Raw genomic sequence first — 14,731 nt, forward strand, 5'->3', positions numbered from 1 at the left:
TCACCTCCATAAAATCCCCAAAATAAATCTAAGATCATAAAACCATTTAATGCTTTAATGAGAGAAATGACAATTACAGAATATCATTTTGTGCAACTCAAATTCACAGGAATGTCCTCAATTTCTCAAACAACCTTCACTTGCTATTCTCTGATAAAGATTTTGATTTAGTCTTACGATAGGCAACTTCACATTTCACAAGAGGTTTAGGATCAGTGGGAGCATCTTCCACACTGTTTTGAGGAGGTAGAATCACAAACTGAGCAGGACTAAACGTCACAAGATACCGATTTCTTTATTTTTTGCTGTGTCTTTCAGTATAATTGTATATTGTGCTTGAATTACAAATACAGTGCTTGATACAGACTAAGAAAAAAAAGGTCTCCACCAACTGAATAAAACCCAGCCTGGGTTTGTGTGAAGAAACACGCATGTTTCTCATATCAGTAAAATGTAGGCATACTTAAGTAACCCATTGACAAAATGCATTTCAAAAATAAAAAAGTAAATTCTGTTTTTGGTAACATCTTTAGACTACATATATTTAACAATGCCATTAATTGGTATGGAAAATTTGACATTTCAAGTTTTCTACAGTGGCTTCACATAAATGACCTAAATTAATTGATCCAGCAGATAATGGAACGTTGAATTAAAATCATTTAGCTACACATTTAAACAAAATTCTCAAAATGGTCAAATCACTACATGCGTTTGGTACACAGGCAATGTGCATTCCAGCAGGAATCAATGAATTCTTTGAATCAGTTACTTCCTAATACACAATGAAATACATTCTCAATTAAGGAGCAGGCAGAAGTCAAAGCTTGAAGTAGGTAAAGGGTTGCTCTTGATCCAGTGCGTTTGGCCTCCTGACAGCGATCAATGGAAGACAGTCTGCCTCCAGCGCTTGTCGTACAGGAAGGGCCAGAGGCTATCCCTCACTGCCGTCTTAAAGGGGATGGGCTCCACGCCGAGGCCCAGCAGCTCAAGACGGGAACACTCCAGCTGGGCATTCTGAGGTCTCTGAGCCCCCGTACCGGCAGGCTGCTCTGTCATCTGGGGTAGAAGAGGGTCAGAGGCGGTGGGGGAGGGGGGGATAAACAGCTCGTAAGGACTGCATCAGGAAATAAATGTTTAGATGGAGAATTATCTTTAAATGCATTTGTGTGGGAGAAACAGCATGAGATGAGACCGATCAATAAATACACGTTTATTCATGAGTAACAGAAAAAGGAAATGCACACAGGCTATCATACCGGTATCAAATGACTGCTGGGCAGGTTGAAAGCATCTGCAATCGCACAGGCCATCTCGTATTTGGTCATCTGTTCCTTTCCAGAGTAATGGAAGATCCCTTGTATTGATGGGTCCTGGAAAGCACAAACACATGCAGAAGATACAATTAATATAATAAAGGGACCAGACCATAGACATTGCCTTAGGGCTGTTCAATCAACGAGTCAGTTTGAGCTCACCTGGAGCCTCCGCTCAGCCATCTGTCTGCAGACTCGAGCCACATCGTTGACGTAGGTGGGGAAGCGCTGCTGACAGTGCTCCACACTGCAGCTCTCTGCCCCCTCCTGAACCTTGTCCCACAGCACCGTCACAGCGCTCTCATCCACCCGCTCTACCTCTCCGTACAGTATGGGCACTCGCAGCACAGCCGCACCTGCACAGGGGAGGAATTGGAATGACAGATTAACATTTGGGGGATCAGGGAGCCAAGGAGGACTATAGAGTACAAAAAAAACAAACACAATGACAACCACACCGATAGTAAAGGAATGAGTAGAGTGTTGACGCACCAGGGCTGTGTCTCAGGACCTCCCTCTCCCCCTCTAGCTTGGACTTGCCGTACACATTTAAAGGATTAGGAGCGTCGTTCTCTCCGTAGGGAGGGTTCCGACCATCAAACACGTAGTCAGTGCTGATGTAGATGAGGAAGATCCCAGCTTCAGATATCACAAAGCAAACAGGAAAATATGTTCAGTGAACTGTAGAAACCATAGGCCTACWTGCTTTTTAGAAACTTGTTAATAGTCATATTATATTTCCAACAACCTCTCGATGGCACACTAGTACAGTAAAAATTAGCCAATTTACATTTTTGAACATTTTGTGAATTTGTTTATTTAATATAGCGCATTATCCAGAGAGATGTTAAATATTTCTGCACAGTTTTGAAGTTATTATATTGAACAAAAATAAAACGCAACATGTAAAGTGTTGGTCCCATCTTTCATGAGTTGAAATAAAAGATCCCCGGAATTTTCCAGATGCACAAAAAGCTTATTTCTCTCAGATTTTATGCAGAAATGCATTAACATCCCTGTTAGTGAGCGTGTCTCCTTTACCAACGTAATCCATCCCCCTGACAGGTGTGGCATATCAAGAAGCTGATTAAACAGCATAATCATTACAGGTGCACCTTGTTCTGGGGACAATAAAAGGCCATCCTAAAATGTTCAGTTTTGTCACACAACAACGCCACATATGTCTCAAGTTTTGAGGGAGGGTGCAAATGGAATGCGGATTGCAGGAATATCCAACAGAGCAGTTGCCAGAGAATTGTATGTTCATTTCTCTACCATAAGCCACCTCCAACGTAGTTTTAGAGAATTTAGCGGTATGTCCAACTGGCCTCAACTGCAGACCATGTGTAACCACGCCAGCCCAGGACCTCCACATTCGGCTTCTTCACCTGCGGGATTGTCTGTGGYGGGGGGGGGGGGTGCTGCTGAGGAGTATTTCTGTCTGTAATAAAGCCCTTTTGTGGGGAAAAACTAATTCTGATTGGTTGGGCCTGGCTCCCCAGTGGGTTGGCCTATGCTGTCCCAGGCCCACCCATGGCAGTCCCTTGCCCAGTCATGTGAAATCCATAGATTATGCCCTAATGAATGTATTTCAATTAACTGATTTCCTTCTATGAACTGTGACTCAGTAAAATCTTTGAAATTGTTGCGTTTATATTTTTGTTCAGTATATATGACAAACTGTATACATTCAACACCTGAAATTGTGCATCATGAATTCTGAGTGTGTTTGATTCTGATAACAAAGCAGACCCACCTGCCTCTTTAGCTAAAGTCCCAGATGCATGGACATTCAGGTTCAGGGCTGCCTCTGTGTGATGCTCTACCACATCTGGCCTTCTCTCCGCAGCACAGTGCACGATCACATGGGGCTTGGGTAGATGACACAGAATACATTCAACACAAGGTTAATAAAGTAAGGAATATGTATGTACAATGCTATCTAAGCCATTTATCCCATTTTAGGCTGTTTAGCTTATCATCTAAATTTCTGATGACAATGATACCCACAAGGAATACAGTATTTCCAAAACTTCTGCAGCCTACACAGAATGACAAAAGACACCGGTTATATTCCAGACTTCGATCCTCACCTGGAAGTCTTGAATGACCGCTCGCACAGCGTCCTCGTCCGTTAGGTTGCATCGTAGGAAGCGGGGCTGAGCCCGCCTATACCCACATCCCAAGGCGTGCCAGGCATTATTCTGGAACTCTTTATAAACCGCGCGCCCAAGCAGCCCTGTGGCCCCTGTCACTAGCACACGCCTATAGGGGATGTCCACATTCTCCTAAAGAAGAGACACAGGAAAAATACAACTTAAGTTATACATTGATTTGTTATGACTCCTGGCAATATAAAAACTGATGTCATCCGCTCTAAATATGAACTTGTAGTTATACGAAGCTAAACKTTTTGAAATTAATTTAATCATTTACAGCCTAATGTTGTAAAACGATCTTTCATTTCCATTTTGAACTGTGTACTGATAAGTGGCAACCGGGTGTATTCATTATGCTGATTCTGTTGCAAAACATTGTCTGCAACAGGAACTGTTTACACCAAATGCTATGGAGTTCCGTTTTGTTCTTAAACGGATGCTGTAGTTCAGTCGTCTGTCTTCATTTTTTTTATTTTTTAAAGCGTCTGGAAGAAGTTGGGAAGGTACGCTGCGGACTTCACTCCACTTTAGAGCACGAATTAATCGATKATTTATAGATGTGCAACTTGTACCAAACACTTCGCAGACTATTCKGATTGGAATGGCAACGCGTGAAAACCACAAAATAAAAATGATCTACAACTTCCGTTTAAACCCAACAGCTCTTACGTTGAAGAGCGTTTGTAGTATAAGGTTTGTTTCGAAACGTTTTGCAACAGACTAGGCGTAATGAATACACCCCAGTACCTGTCACACTACGGTGCCAAAATGGGTGCCCAATGAGCCTAAACCGATTAGACACGATTCGAGACATTACTAGTCTTCGCCTCGATCATTTCTTAATAATTTATTTGAACTCTACTGGCTAGCTAGACAACTTCGACCATCACTAGTTAGCAACGGGATTAGCTAGATGAATTCATTGTAATACAGTGATGTAAGGTTATTAGCTAACGTAGCAATTCTCTCAACAGTAAAAATGCCCCCGATTCTCCCCCCTCTCTCCTACTTTTACCTGCACCACCTCCACGTGCCCTGGGGTGAAATGTATCTTAAGTTCCTTTTCGTTCATTTCTACAGAAATATCAATGTAATATCTACTATGCTCATTCTATAAACGCCAATGTTTATATAATTTCCGCTGCGCATCTTCCCAGATCAGCTGTTTCCTGTCTCGCGAGAGGCTGCGCGGATGTAGCGATACAACAGCGAAGGTTCTTGTTAGCTAGTCCAACTGGTTACAGTTTCAAAATGTATTAGTGCGTATGTAGAGGATACACTGTCCAACGAAATGCTTACTTGCAGGTTCCTTCTCGACAATGCAACAACAATAAGAACTAATAAAAGCTAAGAAAACGAACATAAGTAAATGTCTCGGTAGAATGGAGTTGACATTTTAGCACAACTATAATACATGAAGGCACAATTTAATAGTAACATATTTTTAAACATGTAAATTATCAGGGGGGTTGGGGGACAAGTGTTTAAATTGTGCAGTATTAGCAAATCACGTTGGTATATCTCCTTACAAACACTAAACATGTATGCTAAATTCAGCAACTGGCCCAATGGATACAACCCCCAACTAGCTGGGATAGCAAGCTAGCAGGTGCATTCACACACATACATAGCTCCCGTGGCTAAAATTGTTGAGCGAGCTAACGTTAGCTAGCTAGCTACCTTTATAGCAGTGGAAAATGCTAACGTTAAATCGTTACCCCTTACAAAAATATCGATCTTCACGTAAACCCTGTACATTTACCTCGTAATCTCCGTATTCATATCCCGGCATCGTTTCCCACAAATACAACCATACAACTCGATCAAGCACCACCACTAATTTATAGGGGAAAAAAAGACAGATTATTTTTTCCGGCAACATCAATTCTTAAAGGGGAAGTTTTGTGGTGTACCCATAGTTACCCATACCTACCAATAGATGGCAGTTCTATCTCACATATCCAGCAGGTCTAATAAAGCATCATCGGTTGCATAAATTATTTGAATATGTACATGTGTTTTTAGCTAATGCAGATATTCCCATAGCCACTTCTAATGAAGCCTAGCTACTAGAAATTATTTCATTCCATTTTTGTCATTAGCTACCTACCAACCTTATAACAAACTGTTCTGGCCCCATGGTATAAGGTAATGTATGATTCTCGGTTACTTTAGCAAGTTGCCATATTCCGATGTGATATGGGCTGGGCTACGTGGGCTTTCTGGTTTGCTATATCTTTGAGCATGAGCGTCATATTAAAATAAAGTTAAATAAAGGTTCAATAAAAAMAAAATATATATATTTAGGACAGTCAACCCAGTAGTGAGAGGGCTGGGCGTGTCCTGTGGTTTCGTCTATAAGGGATACAGCTTTTGTCAAAATMGACTTTTCATACCAGGTTTAGGAGAAATTACACAGTAGGTTAGGAGAATTAAAGTAGCAGGTTATGAGAGTTAGGTTAAGGTTAGAAAAGGTTTAGGATTAGCTAGAATGCAAAACATTTACTTTTGACGTCAAGTTAACAAAAGCTGTATCCCATCTAGACATGACAGTGTCCTGCCACACATTCCTGYGAGTGACATCCTGACACATTTGAGTCTGCACGTGCACATTTGGAACGGTCACTTCAAAGACCAAACTTTAATCAGTTTTTTTGCAATAACAGCAATGCATGGGCAATATTTYTGCTCAAGGTTGGGGTGGAGAAACGTGTGAAGGGTGACAGATAAAGTAACAGGTGTTCCTTCCCATGACCCCCAAATGTCAATACCCCTTTCCTCCTGGATGGTGTAGCTCACGCTTCTGGCTTTTACACAGTACGTCATTAAAACAAAAATATTCCATAGAAACCTGATTGAAGGTATCATATCAGGTCAAGAAATACTAAATAATATCGGACAGAAATAAATAGATTGACCACCTCTGAAAAAGAGTAACAATCAAAAACACATTTCTAAACTATGTAATTGAAGGGTAGTGAAAAGGTCAAGATAGAAACCAGTCAGGAATTTAGTTACAGATGACCAATTCATTGGCCAAAAGGTTAATAGTAGTTGTGAAGGGACATCGCGTTGTTTCAATGTTGTCAGCGACTTAAAACATGGTCTGAAGTTGCTTGAGAGTTGAAGTAAATTTCACATCAGCCATGTGCATTGCAGAATTAGACTTACATTTCAGAGGAAAATAACTAACGGGGATAAGCAATGCCCTGAAGTTTTGGTATTTTGGTGTACTCTGCATGCCTAATTTCTTAGAACTGGACAAGAGTGAGTTTGTTAGTATGGCAGCAATCCCACTCACTCACCCTCATGCCTCCTCCTGTAATGAATAGGCCAACACTACCTCCTCCCTGTGGTAGGTCAAGGCGAAGAGTGAGTGACAGGATTTTACAACAATCCAGAGGCTYTACCCCTCATGGTCAGCAGAAACCCAGTGAACCTACCAGTACATGTTGGATGTTGTTTCTTAGAGTGTAATGCTGAGTTCAAAACAACTGGTAACTCGGGAATCTCCGACTTCAGTGCGTTCAAGTAAACTGGGATCTCGCGTTAACAAAAATCTCAGACTGGGAAAAATCGTTTTTGTCATCCAGCTCGGAATTCCAAGTCGGAAACTTGGCATCTTTCTAGATTTCAAACTTTCCTACCTAAAGATCACTGACGTCATGATTTGACTTTGTTTTTTCCCCCCAGAGTTACCGGTTGTCTTGAATGCACCATAATAAATGGGTGAATTATATTATAGGAAATGAATTATGAGTGTTGTGTGTACTTCAAGTATTAGTAGGATACTTAAACAGCTAGGAACATAAGCATTTCGCTACACCCGCGATAACATGCTAAATATGTGTACACGACCAATATAATTTGTTTTGAACAATTATTCACAGTTCAACAGAAAATCCAAGTCCTACATCTTTGGAACCTGGTGAAGCTGGAATTCTCAGAATATATAATACAATAATACATACATGCATCATATTAACCATTATTGCAGGAGTATGCATATGAAAACGTGAGTAATGAATTGGGTCACTAATACTCTATACATCTATAGAGTATTATACCATAATATACTAAAGCCCTCAAACTCAACTCTGGACCTCAAAGCCAGTTCTGCTGCGTTTTTTCATTGTTCCCCTATAATCATGGACTGATTTAGACCTGGGACACCAGGTGGGTACAATTAATTAGAACAGAAAACCAGCGGGCTCCAGACCTCATAAGGTCTGAATAGCCCTGTACATACGTGTTTTCGGAAAGTATTCAGACCCATTGACTTTTTCTKATTTTGTTATGTTACAGCCTTATTCTAAAATGTATTCAATTGTTTTTTCCCACATCAATCTACACACAATATCCCATAATGACAAAGTGAAAACAGTTGTTTTTTTAACAAATTTATTACAAGTAAAAAAGTAAAATACCTTATTTACGTAAGTATTCAGACCTTTTGCTATGAGACTCGAAATTGAGCTCAGGTGCATSCTGTTTCCATTGATCATCCTTGAGATGATTCTACAACTTGATTGGAGTAAACCTGTGGTAAATTCAATTGATTGGACATGATTTGGAAAGGCACACACCCGTCTATATAAGGTCCCACAGTTGACAGTGCATATCAGAGCAAAAACCAAGCCATGAGGGCGAGGGGATTGTCTTTAGAGCTCCGAGACAGGATTGTGTCGGGGCACAGATCTGGGGAAGGGTACCAAAACATTTCTGCAGCATTGAAGGTCCCCAAGAACACAGTGGCCTCCATTCTTAAATGGAAGAAGTTTGGAACCACCAATACTCATCCTAGAGCTGMCCACCTGGCCAAACTGAGCAATCAGGGAGAAGGGCCTTGGTCAGGGAAGTGACCAAGAAACCGTTCCTCTGTGGAGATGGGAGAACCTTCCCGGAAGGACAACCATCTCTGCAGTACTCCACCAATCAGGCCTTTATGGTAGAGTGGCCAGACGGAAGCCACTCAGTAAAAGGCACATGACAGCCCGCTTGGAGCTTGCCAAAAGGCACCTAAAGGACTCAGACCATGAGAAACAAGATCGAACTCTTTGGCCTGAATGCCAAGCGTCACGTCTGGAGGAAACCTGGCATCATCCCTACGGTGAAGCATGGTGGTGGCAGCATCATGCTGTGGGGATGTTTTTCAGTGCCAGGGACTGGGAGACTAGTCAGGATTGAGGGAAAGATATACAGAACAAAGTACAGAGAGATCCTTGATGAAAACCTACTCCAGAGCGCTCAGGACCTCAGACTGGGGGCGAAGGTTCACCTTCAAACAGGACAACAACCCTAAGCACACAGCCAAGACAATGCAGGAGTGGCATCGGTACAAGTCTGAATGTCCTTGAGTGGCCCAGCCAGAACCCGGACTTGAACCCAATCAAACATCTCTGGAGACCTGAAAATAGCTATGTAGTGACACTCCCCATCCAACCTGACAGAGCTTGAGAGGATCTGCAGAAAAGAATGGGAGAAACTCCCCAAATACAGGTGTGCCAAGCTTGTAGCGTGATACCCAAGACTCGAGGCTGTAATCGCTGCCAAAGTTGCATCAACYAAGGACTGAGTAAAGGGTCTGAATACTTATGTAAATGTYTTTTATTTCATACATTTGCAAACATTTCCAAGAACCTTTTTTGCCTTGTCATTATGGGGTATTGTGTGTAGATTGAGGGGGTAAAATAACTAATACATTTTAGAATAAGGCTGTAACGTAACAAAATGTGGAAAAAGTCAAGGGGTCTGAATACTTTTCGAATGTACTGTATACTCTATAGCAGGGCTGTTCGATGTCAGTCCTGGAGTGTCGAAACACTTCTGGTTTACATCCTCTTCTTCTCATAAGTGACTAATTTAGACCTGGGACACCATGTGAGTGCAATTAACTACCAGGTATAAATAAAAAACTGAAGTGTTTTGGCCCTCCAGGAACAGAAATGAACATCCCTGCTCTATACCAGGGGTATTCAACTCTTACCCTATGAGTTCCAGAGGAGCCTCCTGGTTTTCTGTTCTACCTGATAATGAATTACACCCACTTGGTGTCCCAGGTCTAAATCAATTCTTGATTAGAGGATTTAAAAAAAAAAATGAAGCCAGTGCCACTGCCTACAAGGTCCAGAGTTAAGTTTCAGGGCTCTGTACATTACAAGTGAGTTCATTCAACCAAACCACAAACGCCACACTTCTTGGCCTATAGCCAAGTCTTTTCAAACCATCAGATGATTAAAAAACACAAAGCACCATAACTTTTTTAATTTCATTTATTTTCTTTGCAGAACAGCACACTCTCAAAGAGCCCAGAGATTAATTGAAGTAATCTCTGAATACCCTTGTAATCAGCTGCCAACCCCCAGACCACATATAAAAATGCAACTTGACAATATTCYTTGCCATTTAATAAAACTCAAAATGATAAATTCATTAATCCTGTAAAAACAGAAAGTACCAAGTGTACAAAAAGAAAAGGTTACATCAAGATGAAAAGCAGTTAACAGACTGACTGCATCCACTCTTCCCAAATCATCCTCCAGGATTAGACAGGAGGGAATCTAAAGTGAGTGTGACCAGTAGAGCGACCACCCAGTGGTCTGAACAGGATACAATTTCTCCAACAGAATGGGTCTGGATGAGTTGCTTCAGATGTCAATCACAAACTGGGCATCGTCAGCTGTAGGGACAGAAAAGAGAACACAGGTCAGCGTRGAMGACATATCCTTTCCTGAACTTCCAAAAAAGCTTTGAGCATCTACAAACTAAATGAGTTGGTCACAAGACATGCAGCATATGGCTTGGCCAGCAGCTTGACATATCAGACAGGTTTTTGTTTGCTTTTCTCGAGGAGCGGTTTAACTTGGAACTTGGTCTAGTGCTGGTACAAAAAGAGTCAACAAAACACACCAACTGTTTTGTACATCAGGTGATAGTCTGGGCATTTGTCACCTCATACACACTGCACTGATGATAATAGGCCTATGTAGCCTACTTCCTTATCCTCGGAAATAAACTACTTATTTGTCACCAACGTCACCCGAACAAAGCAACCTATCCCCTCCCTTTAATTACTGGTAAGAAATTAATTAGATAATTAAACTCACCTCTATAACTTGCCTAATTAAATAATTAGGCAAGTTATAGAGGTGAGACATCAGAACATCATGTGAATGCAAGATGGAGTAAATCAAGTAACAGGGACTGAATGACAAGGATATATTTGTATCTTGGGATATAAACATGATGCCTTTCAAACATAGCAACTGCTTTCCATTTCCCTACACTGTGAACTAAGACAGAATAAGTGCAATGACTTGATTTACTGTCCTTGCACAGCTTCTAATAACAAAACAAGAGAACTTGTTTCTCAAGTATTTCCTTGAGGAGCCCTTAAAAAGGTGTTCCCTCTTGAGTTGCTCAGTAAAAACATCTGCTGCAAAGCCATGTGGGAGAGGAGTCYGGTGTTTAGGAGAGCAGGTAACCAAGAGGCCTGGCTAGGGGAAGAGGTTAATGGGTCTCATAGGATATACAGTAGTGTRGGACCAGACCAACCTGGGATGTCTTTGTTCTCGTCCATTTCCTTCAACTTGCCCAGAGGGTGCAGGGCCGGCGCCGTGACCCCTGGGATATGGGGGAGACAGCACGGAGGGGTACGTGTSATCGGTGAATTCCGACATTCCAGCAGGAACTTTCTGTCATAGATTATCCTGGTTCCTGTGAGGACAAAGGGTTGAAGTGTCTGTCTCGGGGTAAGAACACAGAAGTACCAGGAGCAGTGATGCCAARTTAGCAATTTTGTTGCTAGATTTAGCAAGTTTTCAGACTACCCTGGCAACTTTTTTTCAAACAGCACCTAGCAACAAATGTAGCTACTTTTAAAAATMTATTTTGAACTTTTAGCAACTTTTGAAAAGTGACTCGAACGCTAAAATGCACACATTTTCCCTCTAAATGACACAAAAACGATTTTCTCTGTCACACACTCAGTCTCAACACATGTGCCTGGCTGCAAAAGTGCATTGTGAGTGACGTCAGCAGCAAGCCAGCAGCAATTTCAGCAAATTGCAAATCATTGTTGGCTGACTGCAGCAGCAGTAGTACGGGTTCGACGAGCCAAACCCAATGAATATAGTTGGTCACGAATGTTTGATCTTGAACAGAACTTACATCAATCAACATGCCTCAATCAAAAATGTACAGCCAGAAGTACAGAAAAGAGTGGGAGTCTGTACCTGAACAAATGTCAAATCATATATTTTTTGCCGAGATGGCAAGTTAATTTGACTAACGTTATTGTGTATTCTACGTAATGACGCAGTTTTACGTTATCACGCAATGACATCAACGTCATTTAGCAACTTTTATCAACAAATCAACCTGCCTCTAGCAACTCACCATGAAAATTTGTTGGRAACACTGACCAGGAGTCATGATGTGCAGCAATCCGTCTAGATCACGAGGTATTCTTGTGCACAATATTTATCCAAGGTGTGTTAGTGCAGGCTACATAGAAAAGTGGGCGGTGTGTACTTTTCAATAGAATAACTCACCTTGATCTGATCTGGATCCTATACTACTAGCAACTATATCAGGGTGTTTTCACACTTGGTCCCTTTCAGACAATTTTTTGTGATAAGTTTTTGTGCAGTGTGATCACTCGAAAAGGAACTCGGCACACTCAAAAGAGCTCCCGAAGCGAAGCCATCTCGAGAGGTGGTCTGAGTACGCTTCGTTTGAATTCCATCGTCCGGTTCCCTTTTTTAGGACAATGTGAACGCAAAGCACCCCAGGTTCGCTTGTCATTATTCCCGCACCACACACACTAGACTACTGTAACACCGTTTCCCATGCCATAAATCCGCACACTGGTGCCACTAAAAAAAGAGATGTGCAGGTTTCGCGAAATAACCAGTTTTTGGATATTGAATATTGATTGGATATTGATTAGCGATTGTCAAGGACGCACAGAAACTCAAACATGTGTTATGTTTTTAGTTCAGATTATTTTTTAGCAATATGTGATTTATAGGCTAAGAGAACGCCATAAACCGTTTATTGAWTGTGGGGTTTGATTAGCGTGAGAAGACAATATATTTGGTGAGAATCACAACATAAATTCCTAAATCTATTCTTGCTCTTAAAGGGGCAGTAGCCTACATTGGGTGTACAATTTCCAATTACAGCATTATTTATTATATTTCTATGTATTCTGTTACCAATTAAATGTACATGTTAATAGTATCGTCTGATTACAACTATGTCTCATTTTAACTAAATGCAATCTATTAGCTTCCAAAATGTAAATTGGTATATCTAGCTGTCCGATAACACATTGATTGAATGGCTTGTACTGCACTTTATAAAAACCCAGAGTGCATGTTSGAAAAATATCTTGGTTCCTTTCTAAACATAGCAATGTGAATGCAAAGAGGCCTCTGGGTTTAGGTGAAATGAACTGGAAAAATAGTCCTCATTCAAAGGCAAGGGCAGTGTGAACACAAAAGTTATTTTGCAGATTAAAATATTTTTTTATAATTATTTTTCTTTACCCGAGTTCACTATAAAGAGGACTATATGTGAAAACACCCTCTGAGAATCTACTGGTATGACATGTTTCATATGCTGTACTGGGAAAATAATTTGAACGCAATCACACCTATGCACTCTTTTGTCATACAGTTCAATAGAATCTCTGGATCTCAGTTCAGGTGTGTTGCCTGGCTTTACAAACTCCTCTACCCCTGTAGTGCCTCCTTGTAACTGAGCCGTAACGTCCTCAGCAATTCCAGCTATGTAACACCACCAGTGAAAACAACCCCATTCCTTCAGCCTCTCTCCCCTCCACGTTGGACTCCTTGTAAAGGCCACACAATGTCCTCCTCACACACACGTTGATAAATCGGATCAACTGCATCTTGACAGAGATAATTGAATGTCATTGCTGGATCKATACAATAAATGTTTATTGGATGATTCAACTAAAATTATTGGAACAGGTAAAAGTGCATTTAATGCAATAGGAATGTAAGTACATAACCGTTCATTCAAAACTGGACAAAAGCGTCACCACGCTCCCAMGTCATATCTTCATGCAATTGTGCGCAATGTGCTGTTCTCCAAACTAGCGCAGCGCTTACACGCCCGAGGCCGTATCAGTGTGTTCTTCAATACGATAAGTAGTCCCTTATTTTGCTAAACTTACCTCCAGGTGTCGTGGAGAACAGGGTGCCTCCAGGCGTCTGACTGTAGGAGTCGGGCAGCTGAGACCAGTCTTTTGACTGCTCAAAGCGACTGGGAATAGGGCAGTTTAGGCCTATACTGGTGGTACCGTTAGAAGACATCGTAGACAGCAGACGAATGAACAGTTCTAAGAAAAAAAGACACTGCAAATTATTTGTGATCGATGTCTACTATAGCCTGTAAGATGGTAAAGCTGCGCCAACTCTGAAGTTTTGTTTGACAACTAGGGGACTGCGGCGCTGGGAGACGCACTACGCAGTGAGCTCTAGCAGCCACGTGCAGGTGTTTATGAAAAATCTGCTGATTTAAGGCGTGGCTTAGTTTGAGTTTCACAATCACCTCACTACTGTATCAACCTGCGCAACATTTCATTTTAAAGCTCACCAATCACATATGCGAACTCAGTATGAACTGACATGAACCGTCACATGATTCGACCTGGTAGATCTTTATATACCCTGCAAACGAGGACAGATACATAGCATAACAGAAAGTTTGCATTTAAAACAATCAAAATACTACTAACGCAATAGCCCATCCCCCAAATATACTTGACGTTCTATATGTTTGTGATGTCATGACAATGTTCTTCTCCCAGTGGAGGCTGGTGGGAGGAGCTATAGGAGGATGGCCTRATTGTAATGGCTGGAATGAATGGGACAGAATCAAACATATAGTTTCCATATGTTTGATACAGTATGTTCCATTTATTCCATCCCAGCCACTAAAATAAGCCCTTCCTCCTATAGCTCCTCCCACCAGCCTCCAGTCCTCTGTTCTTAAATCATCCCAAAAAATGTTAGATTACTTTACTGTCCCATTATGGCTTGAGTGATTGGTCTCTCCTCAAATATATCAAATTCCCAGTCAATCTTGTTGGGGGGGAAAAGTAAACATCTTCGGCATTACTTGTTTACAAGTGCAATTCAAACAAGGCAGTGTTGATAAGCAATAATCAATTTGAAGTTAGATAACAAAAGATAGCAATCCTAGTTGAACGTCGGTCATTTTATG

At 41.3% G+C, this 14,731-nt stretch overlaps 2 protein-coding genes across 3 annotated transcripts; both read right to left on the minus strand.

Moving 5' to 3' along the window:
- Positions 1-276: 276 nt before the first annotated feature.
- On the minus strand, positions 277-5,411 carry mat2b (methionine adenosyltransferase 2 non-catalytic beta subunit methionine). 2 transcript variants are annotated; one of them, XM_023968657.2, is made up of 7 exons: positions 5,238-5,411; positions 3,410-3,604; positions 3,073-3,187; positions 1,809-1,955; positions 1,479-1,672; positions 1,260-1,373; positions 277-1,059 (listed from the first exon to the last, which is right to left on the minus strand). In XM_023968657.2, the coding sequence occupies exons 1-7, from the start codon at positions 5,355-5,357 to the stop codon at positions 883-885; spliced, it is 1,062 nt and encodes a 353-aa protein (XP_023824425.1). In that variant the 5' UTR covers positions 5,358-5,411; the 3' UTR covers positions 277-882. The 2 variants fall into 2 exon arrangements, with proteins under 2 accessions (XP_023824425.1, XP_023824426.1); XM_023968658.2 differs by lacking the exon at positions 5,238-5,411 and adding an exon at positions 4,491-4,639.
- Positions 5,412-9,729: 4,318 nt separating this feature from the next.
- Positions 9,730-13,991, minus strand: LOC111950037 (eukaryotic translation initiation factor 4E-binding protein 3-like). The gene is made up of 3 exons (XM_023967368.2): positions 13,680-13,991; positions 11,030-11,191; positions 9,730-10,154 (listed from the first exon to the last, which is right to left on the minus strand). The coding sequence occupies exons 1-3, from the start codon at positions 13,816-13,818 to the stop codon at positions 10,123-10,125; spliced, it is 333 nt and encodes a 110-aa protein (XP_023823136.1). The 5' UTR covers positions 13,819-13,991; the 3' UTR covers positions 9,730-10,122.
- Positions 13,992-14,731: the final 740 nt, after the last annotated feature.

The sequence above is a fragment of the Salvelinus sp. IW2-2015 genome, linkage group LG23 (genome assembly GCF_002910315.2).
Source record: "Salvelinus sp. IW2-2015 linkage group LG23, ASM291031v2, whole genome shotgun sequence".
Classification (NCBI taxonomy): Eukaryota; Metazoa; Chordata; class Actinopteri; order Salmoniformes; family Salmonidae; genus Salvelinus; species Salvelinus sp. IW2-2015.